This window comes from Sus scrofa, chromosome 7 (assembly GCF_054392235.1).
Source record: "Sus scrofa isolate SSC_HxYL_T2T_F1_AM1 chromosome 7, Sscrofa_HxYL_maternal_Yorkshire_Landrace_v2.0, whole genome shotgun sequence".
In the NCBI taxonomy this organism is placed as follows: Eukaryota; Metazoa; Chordata; class Mammalia; order Artiodactyla; family Suidae; genus Sus; species Sus scrofa.
This window is the reverse complement of record NC_139389.1, coordinates 78287375-78309308: the sequence shown is the minus strand read 5'-3', so window position 1 is coordinate 78309308 and position 21934 is coordinate 78287375. Positions and strand designations below refer to the sequence as shown.

Here is a 21934-nt window from a genome sequence, read left to right as displayed (position 1 = left end):
CCTAGATAGAAGACCAGACACTAGAAAACTCCTAGAGGAAAACACAGGCTAAACACTCTCTGACATAAACGACAGCAACATCTTCTCAGATCCACCTATCAGAGTATTGGCAATAAAAACAAAAATAAACAAATGGGACCTACTCAAACTTCAAAGTTTCTGCACAGCAAAGGAAACCCTAAACAACACAAAAAGACAACCAACAGAATGGGAGAAAATCTTTGCAAGTGAATCAACTGACAAGGGATTCATCTCCAAAATTTATAAACACCTTCTGCGGCTCCATACCAAAAAAACAAACAACCCCATCAAAAAATGGGCAGAAGATCTAAACAGACAAATCTCCAAGGAAGACATACAGATGGCCGAGAAATACATGAAAAGATGTTCAGCGTCACTCATGGTTTGAGAAATGCAAATCAAAACCACTCTGAGGTACCACCTTACACCCGCCAGAATGGCTGTCATCCAAAAGTCTACAATAAGTGCTGGAGAGGGTGTGGAGAAAAAGGAACACCAGTACACTGTTGGTGGGATTGTCAATTGGTGCAACCACTGTGGAAAGCAGTATGGAGATGCCTCAGAAAACTAAAAATAGAACTACCCTTTGATCCAGCAATCCCACTCCTGGGCATCTACCCAGAGAAAACCACGACTCGCAAAGATGCATGTACTCCGATGTTCACTGCAGCACTATTTACAATAGCCAAGATATGGGAACAACCCAAATGTCCATCGACAGAGGAGTGGATCCAGAAGATGTGGTACATATACACAATGGAATATTACTCAGCCATTAAAAAGAACAAAATACCAGCATTTTTTGCAACATGGATGGACCTAGAAACTATCATGCTAATTGCAGTTAGCCGTACAATGAGACACCAACATCCAATGCTTTCACTGACATGTGGAATCTGAAAAAAGGACAGACGGAACTTCTTTGCAGAACAGATGCTGACTCACAGACATTGAAAAACTTATGGTCTCCGGAGGAGACAGTTTGGGTGGTGGGGGGATATGCTTGGGCTGTGGTATGGAAATCCAGTGAAATCAGATTGTTATGATCATTATACAACTACAGATGTGATAAATTCATTTGAGTAATAACAAATTTAATAAAATAAAATAAAATTAAAAATTAAAAATAAAAAAGGTGACTATCCAATAACAATAAAAAAAAGAATATCTTTTCCTTATAAACTGGTGCCATTTGGCTATTCTGTAATACACATTTTCTTCTTCAGACTACACTGGCAATATCCTAAAAATACATAATATTTTGTTCTATTGTTTGCTTCCAAATAGTCTATCATTTCATCACCTGCTTTTTTCTTTTTTTCATTAACCTGCATTTCCAGAACAATATTCTAAAATTCCCAAGTTGATAGATTTTGCTTTTCCTTTAGATTTTTATTTTATTTTATTGCACTGAGATAAAGAAACACAGCCTGGATGGTTTCTACTTTGAGGAATTTACTGAGATTTTCTTTGCCACGTGGTCAATCCCTAATTTTTTCTCATGGTTTTTTGATCATCCCTTGTCTGTGCTTTCTCTGTAACCACCAGGTCTCCATTTACTGATCTTTAGCTCATGACGCTATCCCATTTAAATCCAGAAGTCTCCCATCACCTTCCAAGCAAAAATGAAGACAGCATTTATAACCAAGTATAGCAGATTATGGATTAAGGCTAATGTCTCCTTTTTACTTTCTGCCCTTCAGCCTTCAAGAAATCTGCTTCACCTCTGTGAAGCCCCCCACTACATCAAATATGGAAATTCAATTATGTGACCACTGTTTCGCTATGTGGACCAAATTAAATAACCGTGGCTCCTTTTCTCACAGTGCATCACTTACTTAAAAACCAATAAGTATACACATAGTGCTAAGGAAGGGAACACATGGTAGGAAGAGCTGCCTGACTCAAACTTGGTGTTTCAGGTAAGACTTCCTAGAGGAAGATGAACAGAAGTTGGCCAGGCAAATCAGAAGAGGATGGAGGGGCATGTGAATAGCACAGTTTGCAAGACTAGTAGGTATAAAAGGACACTGGAAATAAGACAGGATATTACAACACATTGGAGGAAATGAAAGAATTTCCACATGTCCACATCCTAGAGTTGGATAGAACAGGGAGTAGAATAGGGGGCCATGTGGCTGGAGAAGCAAGCAGAAGGCAAATCACAGTTTCCCAAGCCATGTCGGAGTATTCATCCATGAACTATTGAAGGGTTTTATACAGAGGAATGGCATGGTCCTGTTTAGGCTTGAGCACTTACTTGGGCTGCATGATGAGGGGGAATGCATGAGAAGAAATAAGACTAGAGGCAAGGAAACTGTCAGGAAACTATTCCAATGCTATAAGTGAGCAAATATGGTGACCTGAACTAGAAAATAGTAAGAGATGCAGATATTCAGCAGAAGATAATGTCAACAGAATTTGCCAATTTATTATATTTATACATTTAAATTAGAGGTGCAGATATTTGGTAGAAAATAATGTCAACAGAATTTGCCAATTTGTTACATTCATTCAACTTATATTTTGTTGTATTTACTAGGTGTCAGGCTCTGTTCTAGGCACTGGGGATAAAGCATAAAGAAGAAATGTGAAAAAATAAAATACATCCTAGAAAAGAGGAGATTTTAGGGGACTCAGTATTTAAAGGATGACATTAAAAAGTGTAATTAGGATTATTTTGCATGTATTCAGTGAGAAAACTTAAATGATTTAGGGAACTGAGATAACTATTAGGGTTTGAGCCCTACAAGTCTTTATTTTAGTGATTATATGACTACTGTTACATGTGCATAAACATTTGAATTTTTTAAAAAATGTATTTCAAAATTTATATGGGGGTCACGATGTCAAATAAGAGACTTAATTATTCTATTCTTACCTATTAGTCTCAGTAAGGTAAAGACACCAAGGATCATTAAGTTATAATATTTATTTTATAAAAAAACCAACAGGTCTTTAAATTGAGGTAAAGTTATAGTCACTCCTTCTACAGCAAGATAATAAAAATCTATATTTACTCCAAGATATATTTTTATGCAACCTAACTTTTACTGTAGTATTAATGTGTCAAGTTTTTTTCAATTTGCACTATAACACTTGAAAAATGGCTATTAAGCAAAGTTCCTTTTTACAGCAAATTCAGATGTAAAGATAAGAGAATCCCACTGATTAGTACCTGTTTCAGAAGGAGTTTAGCTATGGAGTGAAAGAACTCCATATGAGTTAGTTAATTCAGCACATAGGGTTTGGGACATTGCTAAAGAATTAAGGAAGAGATGTACGCCATTTCCCTAAATAAAAGGGAAAAATCTCGAAGTGTACAAAAAAATATATATTTGACAGATTCTGCTAAGAACCACACCTACTTAACCATCTCAGAATAATTACAATTTATAAGTTGTAAAATATCACTATATAAGAGCACAAATACAAGGAGATGATTAATATAAATTTCATAACCACAGAAAGGGACAGGGTTAGGGAAGAGGCACACAAAGGGCTTTTAAGTTTATTGTATTTCTCTAATCCTTTGGTAGGATGGTTGGTGTATTAGAGTTCTCTCCAGAGAAAAAGAATCAATACAGCGAAGATTATCTAACCTATATCTATACCTATACTATACCTATACCCACACTTATACCTAGAGAGAGATCACTGGCTCACACAATCATGGAAGATAACAAGTCTAAGATTGGCAATCAGCAAGCTGGAGAGCCAATGATTTAATTACAGTTTATCTGAAGGCAGGAGAAGACCAGTGTCCCACCACAAAGACGGGCAGATTATTCTCCCTTACCCTGTCTTTTTGTTCTAATCAGGCCTACAAGGGATTAGATGATGCCCACGCATCTGGAAGAGAGCAATCAGCTTTACTCAGTCTATCGATTCAAATTTTAATCCTATCCAGAAACACCCTCACAAAATAATGTTTAACCAACATACAGGCACCCATGGCCCATTCAAAGCAACATTACAATTAATCTAAGGAGGCTGGTCTCATCTCAAAGCTAGAAAGATACATTTGAGTTTTCTCACTTGTTTTGTGTGTTAAGGACTGCAGAATACCAAAAATAGATCTCAGTCATTAGAGATGGCAAACTTAGACCTCTGCTCAGCATTAAATGTTTTTAAAGCATAAAAGCAGCAAGAGTGGAGATTTACACATGAGATAATCCTGAGGTTGCTGTTAAGCTTGAAGGACAAGAAGAAGAATCTATTTGGCTCAATATATAAACATTACACAGTTGTTCCAGGTAAAAGGTAGTATATTAAGGCTACAAAATTAAATTTTTTCATTAAAATTCCATAATAATTGTTATAAAAACAGGGCATAGGGTCTAATGTATCCTTTAACTTTGGAATTTTCTTAACATTTTAACTCCTTAAAACCAAAATTAAATTTTTCCTTTCAAATTGAGATCCATTTAGGAAGGCTTAAGCTGTCAAGCAAAGCCTGTCAATCATGAACAAGCAGTGCAATAAGTCTGGCCGAGCTAATTTCTATATGTATTTTTTAAGAACTATAACATGATGTCCCTGTCCCTTAGCATTGCTAATCTTTTTGGATACATGAGATATATGCAATCAAGTACATTTATTCTAGCAAACTTGTATCTTGCTCTGTTATTGCTTTTCATGCTCTGATTCCATAGGAAGTAATTTTTTACAGGTTAATTCACAAAAACAAATGATTTTTTAAGTCCTTTGAACTCACATGATGAAAGGACTCATGTGGGGGCAACATAACATATAACCAAATGAATTCAACTTAGAGCTTCACATGTATGAATATCAAAGTGTAAAGGTTGGAGCACACCAACTCTAAACTATCCAACTTGAGTTTCAAAATGGTTACGTCTAATCACCGTGAAGAAAGGTGTCTCCAGATGGAGTGTTCCACTCCAGATCTTTATTATGTTCTCATGCCCATCACTCTTAAATAATCTGGTTGTGAATAACACCGTGAAACAAGGTGTAGTTTTTGCTTTACTTTGGGTTGTTTTTTGCTTTTGTTTTTGGTTTTTTTTCAGTATCACAGGATTACTATGTGGGGAAAAATTTTTTTCTCATTTTTGTTTTAAACAGAGGGCCAAATGCTTGGTCTTACTGAGAATTCTCCACACAGCTCTACATTATTGCATTCTCAGGATTAACAAGCTATAATGATCAGAACCTCAAAAAACTCCTGTGGAAAATAAAAATAGAATAAGATGAAACCCAGAATTAGCCAGAAAATTTTCATTTTCTAGGAAATGAAATGCTGAAATTGCTTCCTAACATGAAAAAAAAAAAAGAATTCATGGTTTGATTCAAATTCCAATCCTTGTATTAAAGTATATGCAGGGAAAGAGATACTTGGTATAATTTGTATGTCAACTTCTCTTTAAAGTCAATATGAGTAACAAGCTATAGATGTCTTTAAAATACTTAGGAAAAGCGGAGGTACAAATACATTCTGGTGTAGTATTGCTCTTTTCAAATACATCTTTCTATTTTATTCCTCCATACTGGCATAATGAATAGTCTATTGCTGTTTAAGACTTAAAACAGCTGCATTTCTAATTTTGGCAGATTATGAGGGATTTTTATATGGATTGCATGTTAAAAGCAAATAAATGACATGCCAACCAGCAAAATAAGAGTGCTGGGCAGATGGCGGCATGGCTGAGTTATTGAATTGAAGCACGATGTACTACCAATCATGGATCATCCAAAAGGGATACTTGGCAGCTTTTCAACTGAAGTCTAGTCCTTTACCTCAAGCAAAAATAATTTATATCCTTGAAGTCTCTAGACAGCCATTCAGTAGCCATTCTCTAACTGGCTTTTGTTAACACAGACACCCTATAATGACTTTACTTCATTGATTTTGATGGTATTTACAATTCTGCCTTTCTTTCCATTCCTCCTCTAGGCTCTTCGCTCTCGCTCTGTGTGTGTGTGTGTGTGTGTGTGTGTGTGCGCACGCGCGCGTAGGGAAAAAGAGGAAGGAATATGGAAACAAAGTATATATATGATTTCTCTTACCCCTGAATGGATTATTTTGGCATAGGAATAAGTCAAGACTTTTCAATATGTCCTCATAATGAGAAAAGGAATCAATCCATATAAGACAATGTTGATCAATATTAATCTTCATTGATCAATCTCAGTCAATACATTTTAAAAACTACATTCAGAATGCTACTATATAAATTTACTACAAATCTGGAGAAATAATTTTCCTGAGAATAAAACAGCTGGACACAATACTAAAGAAAGGTTTCAACACAAAGTTGAAAGCAGGTTTTTATTTGATTCAAAGCATCTCATGAAGTATGAGACTAAAGTCATATAACAGTTTTTTAATAAATATTTTAGAATTTACATTTTTTTTTTGAGCACTAAGTGTCTTTATTTTACTTACAGAAAATTCAGTAACAGTTTAGATACATACTTGCTTAAGGTCAGCAGGCACTGGTCCACAAACTGGCGGGCAAATATGGCAGGCCAGGAAAGGCAGAAGAGGAAGACCACTCTAGATTGGCAGGTGGTAGTTTTTATAAGCAAGGGAACTTACACAGGAGGCTTGTCTTGGATGGCTGAAAGACAAGCAGATCTCTGCACCTGCCTGCCAGAAATTTAATGTTCATATAGAGGCCTTAACTGGGTTCAGTCACATATTCATTTAAGATGGTCTCAACACTTTACTTCTTAGGCTGCATTCTTGAAAATGTCTCCAGCTATGGGAACAGTGCACAGGAGTACATCCCAAAAATGGGGGAGGTGGTTGAGGAGCCTCTGATTGCCCAGGTACAGCTCACTGTTCCACCAGTGGTCATGCCCCCTTGATAACCTCCTCCCACACCAGGCAAGGAGGACATGACCACTAAAAGTCAAGAGAATAGAATTAGCTAATTCTAGAGGAAGGGAAGCAGTGAGGACTGGATGGGAGATATGATTGGCTTTGGAGATGATAATAGTGCTCTATTTCTTGATTCAGGTGGAGACAGGGTTATTGCCATCATAGTTTTTTCTCTCTGTGTCCATCTCTGTCTCTCCCTTGGTCTCTCTCTATCGCAAGTCTTTTATGTGTTACATTTCATAATTAATATATGAAAAATATGTAAGCTGAACTTAAAACCACATCCAAGACACTGAAGCAACACAGGACAGTGTACGAAGTTTGATTTGCCTTCAGATAATTACCTTGAAAGCAAGTCTAGGTATTTCACTTTTGTCCAGTCTATTTATTTTTTATTTTATTTTATTTATTACTCAAATGAATTTATCACATCTGTAGTTGTATAATGATCATAACAATCTGATTTCACAGGATTTCTATCCCACGGCCCAAGCTAGAATTTACATTCTTAACTAAATGTTGGCTTTCCTAAATCAGACAATATCTATTGTCAGTTTCTGACATCTTTAACATGTTCTGTATGTTTTTATAAGCCACCATAAATATACCTTGGGAAAATGTGAGATAAATCAAAGAAATGAAGCCATTCACATACTGTACAAACAGTCTATTCAGCATGCCTTGATGCTGTATTATTCTTCCCGACCTATTTCATTTCTTTTCTACTATCTACTTTCCCTGTCTCCTTCCTTTCTAAGATGATTTTACAAGACCTGGATGTCTTAAGTAATCTGTTATATATTTAATCTGTTATTATCATAGTTAAGTCTTAGACTGAAGGTAAGGAAACTGGCACCCAAACTCTACATAGCTTTCCCAATGCTACACAGATAATAAATGGGCTTCTGGGAATTGGACTCAGGCAGTTTGATTCCAGAATCTGTGCTTTTAACTGCTATGGTATTCTGTGTAGCACACAATGAAATAAGATAAAGAAACCAAGAAGCCCTGAGGTAAATGAATACAGCACCAAATACAAAGGAGTATAGTGAAAATTACGTAGTGTTGACTTGTACCATTATTAAACGTGGCTCATGAATTCAGATTTGACAGGCCAAGGCCAACGCGAGAAGGAAAATTAAATGTCCTAAGAGTGATACTATTAATAAAAGAGAGTTGTTTGGGGTACTAACGTCTGAAGCATCTGTCCAATAAGAAAGTCTCAGGATGACAATTTCCCCCATGAGATGCTGGTAATAGATATCCTACCAAAATTTTCAGGTGTGTTATTTAAAACATCTCTCAATATGTCATATCAAAGAACATTTCAGTTAAAAGCATTTTTGCAGGGCATGTGTGTGTGTATAAAAATGTGTTCCAGATTTCAAGGAGGAAACTTTCACTTATCTACTTGCTCTGTCCAATGGAACGTTTTTTGATGGTCAAAATGCTCTATATCAATATGGCAGCTATTAGCCAATATGTCTACTAAGTACTTGAAATGTAGTTAGAGTGACTGAGGAACTGAACTTTAATTTTATTTTAATTCTAGCTAACTGAAATTTAAATAGCTACACACAGTGAGTGACTACTACACCAGACAGGGTACGACCAGAGGCATAGTTGATATCCCTCAGCCAATTCTCATGAATATGATACCATATTTTTATAACAGATGGACAAAATAAAAACCCAAATACTATTATTTTCTTGTTTGCGCCTAGAGCACAAGAATTTTGTGTTATTTAACTCAGCAGAAAACTAACAACCTTTTAAAAGTTTCTCACTAGAAAAAATATCCATCTCATCTCAGTATAGAATTGAGCCAAGGAAAATACCTACTTAAAAGATACTATATTTGCCACTAACATTTTTTATATAATAGTCAGATTCTGTAACTCATCTATTTCAGTATCGTGGATGTGCCAAAGTCTTCATTTTTGGAGTGTGATTTTTGGAAATAAGCCCCAAATAATTCTTAGTCAAATCTGATAAAAAAAAAAGATAGATTAATAAAACATTTTTGTGTGATTTTATAGACCAATTATAAAGGAAAAATTAATGTAAACGAGCAAAACATCTTACTATGTTTTCTAGACAGATTCTGACTGAATATGCAAGTACTCTGAAATCCTGCTGTATCACTGAGGTGTTAACATGGTAAGATTTAAATACATGAGACTGTTGAATCACCACCCTAAGAGGCAATTATAAGGAATATGGGGTTACACAGAGAGCAGAGCATACACAGAAAAAGCCCCCTTTGTGTGGTTTTCATTACCAGTGTGTTCTTATCCTGTTTATCTGGATGACTTGTAACATTGTCCTCAGTTAGAGAAGTAGTAGATGAAAAGGGAAGAGAAGAAAAAACTATGATTTTTGGCTGGATATTAGCATGCCAGATGGGGAAGAACTAGGCCTTAGGCTAATTCTGTGTGAACAGAGGGATTTGATATGTCCCTCTCTGAAAACCACGGTATGTACATGGACAGAGATCTATGAAGATTTAGACTCCAGTTTTGGAGCACATGACTCAGCTTTTCCTATAGGTCTTGCCAGCTGACCCGTAGGCATTAACAGCTGTTCTGCTGGATGGATAAGGCTGCAGAGCTCCAACGGGAGGAGGGAAAGGGGGTGGGGGGAGCAGCAGGAAACAGACATCAGCCAGGCTCTCAGGATATCATTCCTTATTCCTGTAATAGAAAGGTCAGAGCCTAAGGTCGGATCTGGAGTCACCTCTTTGAGCTCCAATGCTAGCTATGGAGCACTGGGCCTCCAGATGAAGAAATGACAATAAATTGATGAAGGAAGGTGAGATTAGCATTGAGGAGGAACACATCAAAAAAGAAGTGACTACTAAATAAAATATGTTTTAGAAAGCAAGTAAGAATACTTGGAGGAAAAGAGCAATGGGGGAAAAAACTGGTTCAAACAAGAGTAAATGGACTTCAGGAGCAAATTAAGTTACTTGGTCTTGGGAATGAGCATAATTCAGAAGTTGTAGGAATTAGAATGGAAAACAATTTGTATTTTATGAATTAGCTCTCATTTTACAAGAGCATTGTAGTGAAAGACACTGCAGTGTTTTGTAAGCACAACTAAGCTTTTCAAAATGAATAATTTCTAAAAATAATTAGTTTCTAAGATATGTAAAAGATAGAAAGAAATCAGAAAAAAACAGTCATATTATAACAAAATTAATCTTAATAGATTAGGCCAAAGAGAGTCAATAGTAAGCATTGAAATTCAATTCCTACAGAACAGCAATAACTTTTGGATATCATATATAGAGCACCAATTTAACCATTTATTTCTCTGTTGGTTTGTTCATCTTGTTAATTTAAGTATTACATATCATATGCCAGGTCCTGAGGATCCAATATCAAAATAAATGGCTCCTATTTCAAGAAGTGTATAGTCTGGTGGGATGGAGGTGGGGTGTGAAGGTTGAAAACTTCACATCTACCATGCATCTTGTGAAATACTTTCCCATGAAATCAATAGCCCAAGCCTCTACTGCAGATATTGTTATTGCTATTTGACAAGTGATGGAATGACCCCTTGTGGCACAGTGGAAATGAACTGAGTAGTATCCATAAGGATTCGGGTTTGACTCCTGGCCCCACTCAGTGGGTTAAGGATCTGGTGTTGCTGTGACCTGTAGTGTAAGTCACAGAAGCAGCTTGGATCTGGTGTTGCTGCAGCTGTGGCATAGGATGGCAGCTATAGCTCTGATTTGACCACTAGCCTGGGAACTTCCATATGCCGCACCTGTGGCCCTAAAAAAAAAAAAAAAAAAAAAAAAAACCTTCAGAGAAATGAGAACACTAAACACTAAAACACTAAGACATAAATGGGAGCTCTGGGACTCAAACTGAAATCTTTGATTTGAAGTCCACTACTTGTCAGACTGAAGTCATGAGGACATATGCCATAAAAGAACTCCACATATCTGCGTCTATATATGTAAAGCCCTTAGAACAGTCCCTCCCACATCATAAATGCTCTATGTCCTTATATCACCATCACTATTGTTATCATTATTTCTTAAAATATGGGGAAGAAATATTTACTCAAAATTAAACAGGAAAATTACAATGCAGCAAGATGCAATTCATGCATAAAATTTTTAGAAGAAATAAGAATCATCGAAGAACATTTTCCTTTAGGGTGTGTCTTATGCCCCAAGTGAATGGGCGAGAATGTCTTCACTTTGCCTTGACACCTAAGGGTAGTTGGGTTAAAAAAAAAAAAAAAAAAAAAAAAAAAAAAAGAGAGAGAGAAAGCAATGCACTATTGAACTATTTCTCCATGGAGAATTCACTGCACAAAAGGACAAGTAATCAAGAAAACTAAAAGTAAGGGAGGAGCGTTCCCAGCCGCCATCTCTTCATCAGGGTCACAAGCGGGGAAAGGTGGGAAATCTATGGAAACATTCCAACAGTCTGCTCTTTGCATTCATTTTTTAATGAAAATAGTTTAGGGTGGCACTAAGAGAACAAAATCACACTTACTAGAAAGAATGGAAAGAGAATTAATATTAATAATAAAAGGAAATCTGAAGATAGTTAACATAAACCACATTTAGAAGAAAAGAGTAATGATCTGTAATCTTACATTTAAGTTTTCAACTGTTAAAAAACCACCCGCACAGATAATTGCAACTCAAGTTGGATAGAAACTGGCACCCATCAGCCTGGCAGATTTAAATGTCCAAGGACAGCTACAAAGAAATATAAATTGAGTAGTAAAGGCCAACTCTTTTATAACATTAATTACCCAGGTGGAGGTGCTTCTCACGATTAATTCTGCCTTCTTGAAAAAAAAAATTATGTCTGTGTAATGTACTTTTGGGGAAGTGATACGGCAGTGATCTAATACATTACTCTTGAGGTTGTGCCCTTCCATGCACATTTCAGAGGGGCATAAAACACTGTTCAACACTGTACTATATCTGAGAGACATGGATATCGCTGGTACACATATAAATCAATTTGTACTTTCTATAAAATTAATTTTTTCCGGCTTATAGTTTAGGCATTGAATCTTACCAACTGAAAACAAGGTCATAGGATCCCTTAACTATGGTGACCCTAAAACACTATTTCAATTTTGATCAGGGCTGTGAAATTATATGATGGGATCCTATTTAAACAAGGGCACCATCACTTTATTATTTCATATTTTGTATCATACTTCTACAGAAAAGAGCCTCCAGAGTTTTCTTAATCTGATCACAGTTTATATATTTGTTAAATACCTTTCTTTTTTTTTTTTTTTTTTTTTTTAGGAGGAAGAGGGGAATAATGGTCATGTAACAGGAATCACATCAATGGAATTTGTAGCAAGCTCATTGCTGGTTATGTTGTTACAAACACCATCCATGTTTCTGTGAAATAAAAACTGTCTTACTATATATAGTAGGAATTCTTCAAACAGGTCCTCAAGAATTCCTGTTTCCTCATCTAAGTTCAAAGGGCTTACTTGAAGTGGTATAAAAGGTGACTGAACACTCAGATTCAAGCTCTAGTTGACACTAACCCTTCTGACTGCAGGAAGTGGGCAAGTTAAAGTTTCCGTTACATAGTTTTTAAGATACCTGATTTCACCACTTGTGGAGTCATTGCAAAGGAAACAGTGTAACTTAAGAAAACTGCTTCAAAAGCCTGTGCTACCATGTAAACAAAATGTATTTCTTTTTAACGTCTGCTTTTCCATAGTGTACTTATTCCCTTATAAGAGATAGGAGTGGCCTGTACAGAGACAATGAATATATACCCTCACACCACTCATCCCACAGGTTTGGCCCGGGGGGAATAGTTCTACTGTGAGCTGCTGAACCTAAGACTCACCAGACACTTGGAGGAAAAAAAGAGTATTTTGTGGTTCAATGAATTTGGAAACTGATCTTAAAGAATTACATTTCCTATTAGCATGCACCAAAGTTCTGAAGAGTCTTGAAGTAAACACTTCTTTTAACTTTGCTTACCACAACATATCTTAAAGTTACCTCAAAGTTATCAAAGACTAGGATTGCTTTTCGTGGTATGTTTAACAACCATGAACATCACAGGGAAAGGCCGCTTGGTATGTGAGGAGAAGCAGCAATCAAAATAGCTAACATCTGTGCAGTTACTATGTACAGACAACTCTCTGAAGTGCTTCACATGTAGTAATTTATTTTTATTTTTGTAATAACCTTATGATGTAGGTGCTACTGTTGTCCTCATTTTACAGATAAGGAAACTGGAGCATAGAATGATTTAATGTCTTACAAAGATGCAAGTAGTGAGCCACAGTAAAAGGATATAAGCCCAGATGATCTGGCCCTGGAAGCTGTACTCAATCCTTATACATATTGCTTTACTTGCAGACTGAAGAAAACATGGAATCCATGTGTTATTAGTATGGTATGATACTTTCATCCCATACAAGCTCCTTTTTAGATTAAGAAACAAACAAAACTTCTGAATCCCAGAGGTTATGCAACTCCTACAAAATCACCAAGGAAATCCATGGTACCATATGTGTCCATGAAATCAGTTCCTCACAGTACCCAAACCATCTGGCAGACATGCCGAACAATGTGTGAGAGTAAGACTTGGGGTGGGAGAAAGGAAATGATATCACTCTTAGGTAGCTCTGGTTCTCCCCGCAGTACCCTTCATTTTCTCATCTCCTTCATCAACTATATCCAAACAGTTATTATATCTCTTTCCTTTTACTTCTAAACTATCTCTTGGAATTCCCATTGGGGCACAGCAGAAACAAATCCGACTAGGAACTACAAGGTTGTGGGTTTGATCTCTGGCCTCACTCAGTGGGTTAAGGATCTGGCATTGCCATGAGCTGTGGTGTAGGTCAAGCAGACGTGGCTCGGATCTGGCATTGCTGTGGCTCTGCCATTGGCCGGCAGCTACAGCTCTGATTAGACCTTTAGCCTGGGAACCTCCATATGCTGTGGATGTGGCCCTAAAAAGACAAAAGCCAAAAAAATAAATAAAGTAAAATAAAATAAAAGTAAAATATCTCTTGATCTCTCTACCCATTATTAGCACTTTTTGTCACTGCCTGGGGACAGGTCCATAATCCCTCTATCGGGGGTTAAGTTTCTAATGTGGCTCCCACCTCTAGATGGTGGGGAACAAATAATCACAGATGGAAACAGAATTTTACAAACATTATAAATAATGCAGGATCATCTATTGTAAAAGGTAATGAACATTTCCCAGAAAAATACAGATTTTCACTATAAATGAAAGAAGGAAAGATTTAACATTTAGCTCTAAGAGTTTAAAATTGTGATTTTTATTTATTTGAGAAATTCCTGTAATCCTTGTCTATTTCTCATTTGATCACCTACGAGATGGGTATATACACACATACACACAATTTTTAGAGATCAAGTCCAAAGAAAACAAAGAGAGGTGAGTTGTATGAACACAGTCCCTGTTATTCATTTGCTTTGCTACGGCTGAATTACTGGGCTTCTGCAGCGATCCATCATGAAGAAGACTTTAGATAAATTCCATGAACTTTATTTTACAATTCAATACCATACACTTGAACTTGACTTTGGCTTTAGTAAAAGCAATTTTCATTTGCAGTGTTTTCCTACTTTATAACAATAGTAACAATGCTAATTCTTTGGTCAACAGACAAAGAAAGTCTGCCAGCAGTGGGAGTGTATGTGATGGGGAACTTCCATGAAGTTGTTGTTGTTTTTTTCCTCCATAACCCAACCCATCCACCCATGAGCAATCTTTTCCTGGCTAATCTGGTCTAAAAGCACTAGCTCAACCAAGCCAAGTTTTTCAAAGAAAAAAAAAAAAAAAAAAAAAAAGGAAAGAAAAGGCTAGCAAATTAGCCAGGAGCAGCCTAGTCAGTACTAACAGATGACGAAAGGTCTCAGCAAAAATGAAATAAGCAAAAGAAAATTCTTGACATTGTCTCAAGACAAGAGTGTTTAACCTTCCTCAAAATTATTTTTTTCCATATTTTCTCACATCGTACTACTGTACGATGTGAGAAAATGTTTCTGCTGGTAGAATGTTGGTTAAACATTAAAAGAATCAGATTATGTTTATGTTAAACTACAGAGTGAAATTTAATTTTTCATGAGGAAAAACAGAATATTTGGATAAACTAATTTTAACAGTCAAATTACAGTCTCCAGGAAGAAAATTCCCACAGCACTTTAATATTCTGGACCTGGGCAAAAGGCAATAGAAGGAATGTACAGTTCTTTGCTCCTCTACCCCACTTATCCACTGCCTTCTGAACGAAGCTGATCCTTAACCACACCTCACCTTCGTGAAATGGCATATTTCTCTGGCTAATCACAGCATCCATTCTGTCCAGGAACTGGTTCAGGAATGAGCATGTATATGACCTCCCCTGCACCATGGCCTGAAGTGTCTTAGTAGCCTCCAAATGATAAGCAGTTATTTATCTTGCCTCCAATTATAATGCAATGCAACCCTGCACACATCACAGGCACTACCTTCTTATCGGGGCTGGGTAAATGCATAGCAAGAGGATCTGAAACTCAATTTACCTTATTAGAAGACAGATCTAAAAATAAGTTTATAACAGGTCAGTATTTTTACAAAATTTTGTATATGTGGTAACTTCTAATGCGACAGTCAATAGTCAACAAATCAACCTGTATATGTTTACTGAAAACCTCACGTCTACAATAACATAAAGATAAGGAGAGGAGAATATTGCAAAACAAAAGCAAGGCCAGGTGAAAAACATATTTGCCTTGAGCCTTATTGGCAAGGGACTATATGCCTAGCAGTCCTGTGTGGCAAAAGCAAATGTTAAAGTAATTCAGATTACAGACAGGTATAGCAGGCCCTGCTTGGTGGTAAGAGAATACCAAGCAGTTGAGATTACACCAAAGTGGTATAAGACATTCATATAGTGGGCCATGTGCATGGGGAAGAAAGAGAAAGATAAAAATAAAGTTCAAAAATGGTAGGGAGCTAGTGGTTGGAAAACTACAGTGAAAAAGACAGGGAACAGGTATATGCATTTGGCAGTGGTTGGCAAGAGGCATGAGGGGTGCCACCAAGTGGAAATCTCAAGGCTAGAGCCACACCTCGCTGCTGAGGTCAGGTCTAAGCTATGTGGCCTGTGACTGACACAACCCACAAAGGTAAGAGGTATGGGAGGAAAACAGGGTTGTAATATGGAAGAGTGGGAGGTTTTAAGGAAGAAGTATTTTTAACACTTTTTGAGAAAATCACAATTGGAGTTGAAGAGGAGGTAGGAGAATACAGCTGACAAAGAAGTTTACATATATATCTAAGAAATTTACTCTTACACATATATGGATAATTTAAGGGTTAAATGCATTAGGGAAATGGAACTATGTGGAGTGAGAAAAGGGTTCAAAGATTCAAGGTTCAGAATTCGAATCAGGCTGTTATAAAATAGCTCCTTTTAAATACCAACAAGACAGCTGCTGATAGAGTAGGAAAGGCTTTCCCGAGCCAGGTGCTGGGACAGCAGGTAAGGAAAAGAATTACCTTCAAATCCCCTCTTGGCAGTGTGGCCTGGGAGACAGGGGAGGTGGGACATGGAACGTAAAGATTGGATTGCAAAAAAGTAGAGCTTAGGTACAATGAGGTTGTGGGATTGCAAAGATGGAGAAGAAAGCAGGATGCTGTTCCTTGTACCCAGGGACCCTCCAGGGGGCTACACCAGGTCAGTGTGGGGCAGAGCAGTTCTGGCTCACTGATGCCCATGGGATAACATGCACACAGGCAGTGCCTCCCACCAAGAACACCCCCACACAGCTTGCATTCAATCTGTCTGGTACTACTCTAAAGCTCTTGATGACAAAAGTAAAATGGAAAGAAAAATAAATAATTTAGAAATGCAATTCTGAAAAGCTTCACACACGTCTGGACATCGCCACAGGGAAACGACTCATAGAACACATTATTTGCAAAGCCATGTGGTTATGAGTCTAATATGAATTATGGTGAGAATGGATCTGGTGCATAATTTCCCTGAATAATTTACTTCAGGCAGCCTCTGTGTTTAGAAACAGGAAACTTAGAAAACATGTTGAGGCACTAGTTTTGTGAGGCCAAGTACAGTGAGCTAATGTCAAAAAAAGCCAAAGAAAAGTAAAAGAACCACAGCAAATGATTTCTGCCCCTCCACACACGCAATTTAAAAGATTTAAAAGAAAAATTTTTTTGATTTGTTTGTTTAGCAACTGGCAAACCTATAAACAACAGGAAAATTATTACTTTTATCTATCAAAACGAGTTGTTTCAGAGGATCTATCTACCCAACGAAAATGTGGCAATCCCAGGACCTTACACTATGACAAGAGATCAATATAGATAAAGTGCATCCGACTGAAAGAAAGCAAAGACCAAGTGAATTATCATCAGTACATCCAAGTACTGGGGTCTGAAAAAGCTGAGAAACTTGAGGAAATGAAGCTTAGAATAATTTTTAAGAGCAAATGTATTTCCTTTGGTCAAAGAGATAGCACGTAAAGAAGGTCAGAAGGGAGAAAGGAGCAATGCCATCTGCATTTCTCAACATTGACTCAATTTTAAGAAAAACAAACAATAAAAACCTGTGCCTCTTGCACAGATCATTGTTGTTAGGATCCGTGCTACAGGTGTTCTCCGGCATTTTTTTTTTTTTAAGTTAAATTCATTCTTTTTATCTGCATTGACTGGCACAGTCTGATAATTAACTTCTAAATCCTAAACAAGAAATATAAATCTGGGGAGTCCCTGTTGTGGCGCAGTGGTTAACGAATCCGACTAGGAACCATGAGGTTGCGGGTTCGGTCCCTGCCCTTGCTCAGTGGGTTAACAATCCGGCGTTGCCGTGAGCTGTGCTGTAGGTTGCAGACGCGGCTCGGATCCCATGTTGCTGTGGCTCTGACGTAGGCCGGTGGCTATGGCTCCGATTCGACCCCTAGCCTGGGAACCTCCATATGCCACGGGAGCGGCCCAAGAAATAGCAACAACAACAACAACAACAACAACAAAACAAAAAAACAACAAAAAAAAAGAAATATAAATCTGGGCAGAGGGAAACACAACCATTTCTCAGGGAGTGAGTTACTAGAGTTGCATGGCATGGCCTGACTTGCTGTAACACCTGACCTCTTGTTTCCATCTTGCTCTTGGCTAGTAGCTACTGGACTTCTGACTCAACTAAAGCAATGGTCTCCTAGACCTGCTGTTTCTTCTTGGCTCCCAGATGCTCAGTATATTTGGGGCCCTGGCATCTGTCTTAGCTTCACAGTTGGTGAATTTGTTTTTGTTTGCTTCTGCTGCTATTTCAAACAATATAAGGTCATGACTGAAAGTAATCATGCGTGTTTTTGGGGGTCTAGAGAAAGCAGGAAGTTGAGAGAGGTGAGTGTGGAAACAGTCAATTCAAGGGAAACCTCCTGCTTTTTTCAAAATAATTTTGAAAGTCCATGTAAACAGAGGCCTAAAATCTCCTCTTGGGGCCAAGTATGTTGTATGTTTTCTATGCTATCTTAAAAACATACAGTCAAATTATTAATCTATGGATAGAGATAAAAGTATATACTACCTGACAAGACAACTTCAATAAGATCGCCTTCCTGGATATCACTAGCCGTTTTCACCAGCTGAAGAATGTTTTCAGAGGTAGGTTCATGGCGAAAAAGCAGGATCTTATCATACATTCCATAGAAACCACATTCAGGAAACTGTAAATACAAATACCACAACAGGTTAAATGTCAGAATCTTCCTAAATTAAAACAAACAAACAAACAAACAAACAAACAAATAAATAAATAAAGTCAAACCCAAATAAATGACAGAATCTTCCTAAATTTAAAATCAAACCCAAATAAATAAATGTCAGGGCATAAATATGAGCTAACTAGAAAAAGTCAAAATATCTAGAGCGTTAAAAATAAAAATGAATGGCAAAACTGATAGTGATGTGACTCAAATAAGGAGGAAATAAATCACATATCATAAGAGCAATAATGACAAAGTGATATTCTAATTAGAGAGAAAAAAAAACCCAGGAGAATCTGAGATATGATTCAAAAAAATTCCTAGCAGTAAGGTAGCTAAGAAATAAAATGTGGTTAAGAACTATGAATTTCAAATGATTTATAACAATTTAGTAACAGAAAAATGGGAGTTTGTGATGATTCCATTACAAATACTGTTGTAATTCATTTGCAAAAAAAAAGGTCAGTCCATTTTGGCATATTCAAAAATAAGAGATGACTCAATAAATCTAAACACGTTCTGTGTGGGCAGAAGTATTATCTAGATGCTTGATTCAGGAAAGTACCAGATGAGATAACCCAACTCTCCCTTCGTTTCTGCCCATACATTGCATTTTAGTTTCATGCAATCTAGGTTAAATAGATAAATACAATAGCAAAAAGTCAATCTGTTTTAAGTATACATAGTTTATATTCTCCTCACAGGGGTAAATCCAAGACTTTATTATTCAAGGCTATCTCTTAATAGCAGGCATATAATGAAAGCTAAATGACTGATATTTTATAATGGACAACCGTGAGAATTCTGATAGTAATATTACTATTAGGATATTAACAATTAACATTATTCCTTGCTTTTTCTCTCTTCCTTCTAAAGAAAGAAAAGGTAAACTATAGTCCTGATTGATGAACTCCATTTTAAAAGAAGAATTATTTGCTAAAAGGGTAGGAATATCCTTAAGGATCTTTTTTAATGATTTTTATATTTGCCATTATATTTGGTTTACAGTGTTCTGTCAATTTTCTACTGTACAGCAAAGTGACTCAGTCACACACACACGCATGTATATATACTCATTCTTCTTCTCACATTATCCTCCATCATGTTCCATCACAAGTGACTAGTTATAGCTCCCTGTGCTACACAGCAGGATCTCATTGCTTATCCATTTCAAAGGCAGTAGTTTGCATCTTCTCCAAGTCCATGCATTTCTTTTCTGTGGAAAGGTTCATTTGCGGCATATATTAAATTCCAGATATAAGCGATATCATATGGTATTTGTGTTTCTCTCTCTGACTTACTTCACTTAGTATGGGAGTCTCTAGTTCCTTAAGGACCTTAAAGCAAATTTCAAACTTACTATAAAGCACAACCTTATGAACAGTATAAGCGAAAATCCAACTGTATTAGCACTGGATATTTTTGTTATAACAAACAACCTAGGCTAATTTGGTATGTGAAAAGGGCTCTATTCTTGAATATGATATTCTCACATAATTAGAAATTGTTATTTCTTTTATAAATTGACATTTGTAGTATAGTGGGAAAAGGTCATAAGTCAAGAAGAGAAAATTATCTGGTTCCTGAAACTCATGATATGTCTGACACTTATGTCAATAAAGGTGGATTTTAAGGAGCTTCTGTTACAGAGAAATGTCTAGAATGTGATTTTTTTCTGCACATAAATACAATATATTATGAATTGTTCTTTGTTTTTTCCTTATTAATAAAATTAGGGGCAGAGTTCCCATTGTGGCTCAGTGGTTAATGAATCTGATTAGGAAACATGGGGTTGCAGGTTCGATCTCTGGCCTTGCTCAGTGGGTTAAGGATCCAGTGTTGTCATGAGCTGTGGTGTAGGCTGCAGACGCGGCTCGGATCCCACGTTGTTGTGGCTCTGGTGTAGGCCAGCAGCTACAGCTCTGATTAGACCCCTAGCCTGGGAACCTCCACATGCCACGGGAGCGGCCCAAGAAAATGGAAAAAAAAAAAAAAATAGGGGCAACAATGATTGAGACATTTGCATGAATTAAAAATAAGTATATTCAGAACATCCTCTTGCTCTTAAGAGTCTGTTGACAACCAAGCTTAAAACTACTTCTACATATCACTTAGCAGAGTTGTCTTCCTTAAAATAAGCACAAGAGCTGAAATGATGTCACCACTTCCACTGTGTTAACTAAAAGAAAAACAATAGTTTCTTTTTTATAATTAGTGTGCAAGGAAAGAAAGAAAACTAAATCACGATTTGTTGCAATTTGAAAGCAATAGATAGTTCATGTACTATTTTAATAATCAACTGCACTGCTGTGTAATTTAATGAAATAAAATGGATATAAGTGTATAAATACATAACTACATGTCATATATATATAGCACACATAACAGCCAAAATATAAAACAGTTCCAGTCCCTATAATTTGGCCTTTTCAAGAACATCATATAAATGGTATCATACAGTATATAATTTTGAATCTGACTTTTTTTACTTAGTGTAAACAAACTGAAATTTGTCCATTCTGTTGCATATCTCATTAATCTTTTTCACTGTTGAGGATTGTTCTATTATGTTGTATGGATGTACTACAATGTTAAGTATTTTTTCCTCAGTCAGTGGAGGGGCATTTAAGTTGGTTACAGTTTTTTGATTATTACAAATAAAACTGCCATAAATATGCACTTAGAAGTTTTTGCCTAAACCTAAGTTTTTACTTCTCTGAGGCATATGGAAGCATCTGGATAACTTAATAAGAAACCGTGGCACTATTTGACAATTTTGCATTCTTACCAGCACTGTAGGAGAGTTCTAGTTGCTCTGCATCTTTGACAGCACTTGGCAATGTTAAGTTGCTAAATTTTAGACATTCTAATAGGTGTATAATGACATCTCATAGTTTTAATTTACATTTCCCTAATGACTAATGATGCTGGAGAATCTTTCATGTGCTTATTTAACATACACACACACACACTATCAACTCATTTGCTCATTTAAAAAATGAGTTGTTTTCTTATTTCTTATTGTTGAGTTTTGATAGCTCTTTCTAGATAAAAAGTTCATCAGATATGTGTTTTATAGATATTTTCTTCTAGTCTGTGGCTTGTCTTTTCATTCCCTTAATATTATTTTCTTAAGTTCTTAATTTACATGAAGCCCAACTTATCAAAAATTTCTTCATGGGTCATGCTTGTACTGTAATATCTAATAAATATTTGTATAACCTAAGGTAACACAGATTTTCTTTCTCTTCTTTTTCTTTTTTTAGGGCCACACCCAGGGCATATGGAAGTTCCCTGGCTTG

General features: G+C 36.6%; 1 protein-coding gene across 4 annotated transcripts in view; it reads right to left on the bottom strand.

Moving 5' to 3' along the window:
- Positions 1 to 21934, bottom strand: part of PRKD1 (protein kinase D1) — a 335903-nt gene that overhangs the window by 136527 nt on the left and 177442 nt on the right. For all 4 annotated transcript variants that reach the window (XM_021099185.2, XM_021099186.2, XM_084969046.1 and 1 more), the window contains exon 2: positions 18455 to 18593. In XM_021099185.2, the coding sequence (XP_020954844.1) occupies positions 18455 to 18593 (139 nt within the window). The remainder of the gene's footprint in view (positions 1 to 18454; positions 18594 to 21934) is intronic.